Source organism: Nannospalax galili, unplaced genomic scaffold, assembly GCF_000622305.1.
Source record: "Nannospalax galili isolate Female #2095 unplaced genomic scaffold, S.galili_v1.0 scaffold739, whole genome shotgun sequence".
Classification (NCBI taxonomy): Eukaryota; Metazoa; Chordata; class Mammalia; order Rodentia; family Spalacidae; genus Nannospalax; species Nannospalax galili.
In genome coordinates, this window is record NW_008342028.1 from 909,080 (window position 1) to 911,451 (window position 2,372).

General features: G+C 39.2%; 1 protein-coding gene across 1 annotated transcript in view; it reads right to left on the bottom strand.

Moving 5' to 3' along the window:
* Nucleotides 1-2,372, bottom strand: part of Bmper (BMP binding endothelial regulator) — a 108,533-nt gene that overhangs the window by 103,986 nt on the left and 2,175 nt on the right. The window contains exon 2 of the mRNA XM_008837831.3: nucleotides 1,224-1,364. Within this exon, the coding sequence (XP_008836053.1) occupies nucleotides 1,224-1,364 (141 nt within the window). The remainder of the gene's footprint in view (nucleotides 1-1,223; nucleotides 1,365-2,372) is intronic.

Sequence of the window (2,372 nt, forward strand, 5' to 3'; positions counted from 1 at the left end):
CTCCTCCCTTCTTGAAGATACTTATTTAGCAACATATGAATGCCTTTCAGGTGAGAGAGTTCTAACTGAAGTCTCAAAGGGCATCTAATTGATCCAAGTGCTCTGAGCAAATATTTCTAGGGCTCAGTGTTTCTGTAAAGTACTTCAAGGGCCAGTTACTTGAAGGAATATTTTATAAAGTGATTTTTGTCAAAAACACCATCATGAGAATATTCAATTTTATCTTGGTGCTCTGAGACAGATGGTGATTTTTGTATAAGAAGACTGTGAAATGAGTTTCTCTTAAAACTTGCTACATGCCCCTTGAACCATCACCATGTATTGTCATTTTACAGAGTCTATAAGAACACAGACCTCTCCCTACAATCACGTCAGTGGATAGGAAGCTTGAAGGAGCTTCCACATATGGCATGATGCTGAGGGTCTAGATGCTCATGAGCGTCATGAAGTGGCAGCTTTCGTATAGAGTGATTCCCTCCATCCTTGAGGGGAATGTACTAGATAAGAGAGTGAAAGCAATTTGAACAAAGCCAACAACCTACTTCCTGACTTTAAATGGTTCCCACCCAGCTTCCCACTTGAGATCACCAGTAAACAATGTAAAAGACACTTAAGGTCAACAGGCAAGTCTTTTGAGTACTTGAATTTGGACTCTCACCTTTGAGTGCTCTAAAGTTGGACACTCTCACCTTTGCTGATCACACACACTGTAAACACCCTCACCTGAACACCTTCCAAATAAGATATTTTCTCCTTGAAAAGGAGCCCTTGAAACACATCTGAAAGTACCAAGATATTGATCCATCAGGATCTTGCCATAGATCATGATCTTGATGAGGTTCACTGAGTATCCCCAAGTGAATGAGATGCTCTGGGACACTAGGGCTCTGAGACTACACCAACCTTGGGGCATGTTCAGCTGAGCTGCAGGCTCTGGCTGACCACACGTACAAATGACAATAATGCTTGCAGATCTAAAATCTTCCACCAAACTAAAGCCTAAAGAAATTATTTCTAATAGTTGTCCTTCTGCTTACTTTGTACTTGATTTTATATATATGCATATATAATACTATAATGCAAATTATTACATACACACATATGTCTTGTGTATATAAATTATTGAAAATTCCAGTGCATATATTTGGACCTTCTTAATGGTCATTATAGTGTGATGGCTCCCATAACACATGGCTCACATGATGGATTATCTCATGACATACCCGGAAAATCTTGTTACCAAACTTGCACACTTTGATGTCTTCTGGGGGCACTTGTAGGAGACACTCTTCACAACAGGCCTCTGCATCTTTGTCACAGCCACCAGAGTGGGAGCACTTCTTCTTACACACCATTGTAGAGTCCTGAAGGAACAAAGGCAGACTAGAAATCAAAAATTACTTTCATCTCTCCCAAGCATCCTTCTACCCTCTTTGAACAACTCACAACAGTTCTAAAACTTATGTTTTACTGTGGTGCAATAAACCTTTTATTCACTTCAAAATATATTTGCTGGATAATGTCTATAGAATATACACATTCTCTGTTTTCCTTCTACCTGTTTATAACTTCATGCTCAAGAGCCCCATTCACTCCCACCAGAGTGGGAAAGTCCAGCTCACTACTAGCCCATTTCCTCTTCCTGCCCTTTTTCTTTCATTTTCTGTATTAACAGAGCTTACTGAGGTCTTCTCTTCAGCTCTGTGTTACCTTTCAGAGTTTATCATGAAAGCAGACAGACACCTTTGATGAAAGAGAAAAAATGAAGAGCTCAGTAATAACCTCCACATGGAATTGCTTGAGTCTGCTCTGTGCTCACAGAAGGACTGAACAAGAATTTAAATACTGGACTTGAGGTCTGAAGCTCTGCCCTAAAAGATATGTTCTTGACTAGGCCATTAACCTTTGAAGATGACAAGTTCTATCTGTAACTTTAAAGAAGTTGCCTTGATTTCTGAAGACGTGCTTTTTTTCTAAGACTTCTTAGGTTTACTGTGCATTTTAAATGTTATATACATGGCTGCCTTTAAACCCCAGTACTCAGAAGGCAGAGGTAGGCAGATTTCTGTGAGACTGAAGCCCATCTAGTCTACACAGTGAGTTCCAGGTCAGCTGAGGCTGCAGGAAGACTCTATTTCAAAACAGAAAACGTTATATACGTGGCATGTGGAGATTATTATGAACTAACTCATAAACTAGAAAAATTAATCCTTTGTCTAGTTTGAAGAACAGTTTTCAATACATACTTCACTGTTGATCTTCCAGGTTTTCTTAGCTGTCACTTTAATGATTTAGAATCACCATGGAAATACAGTTCTGAGTGTGTCTATTTTTCCAGAAATGTTTGATCAAAGACAGAAAACACAGCAGGA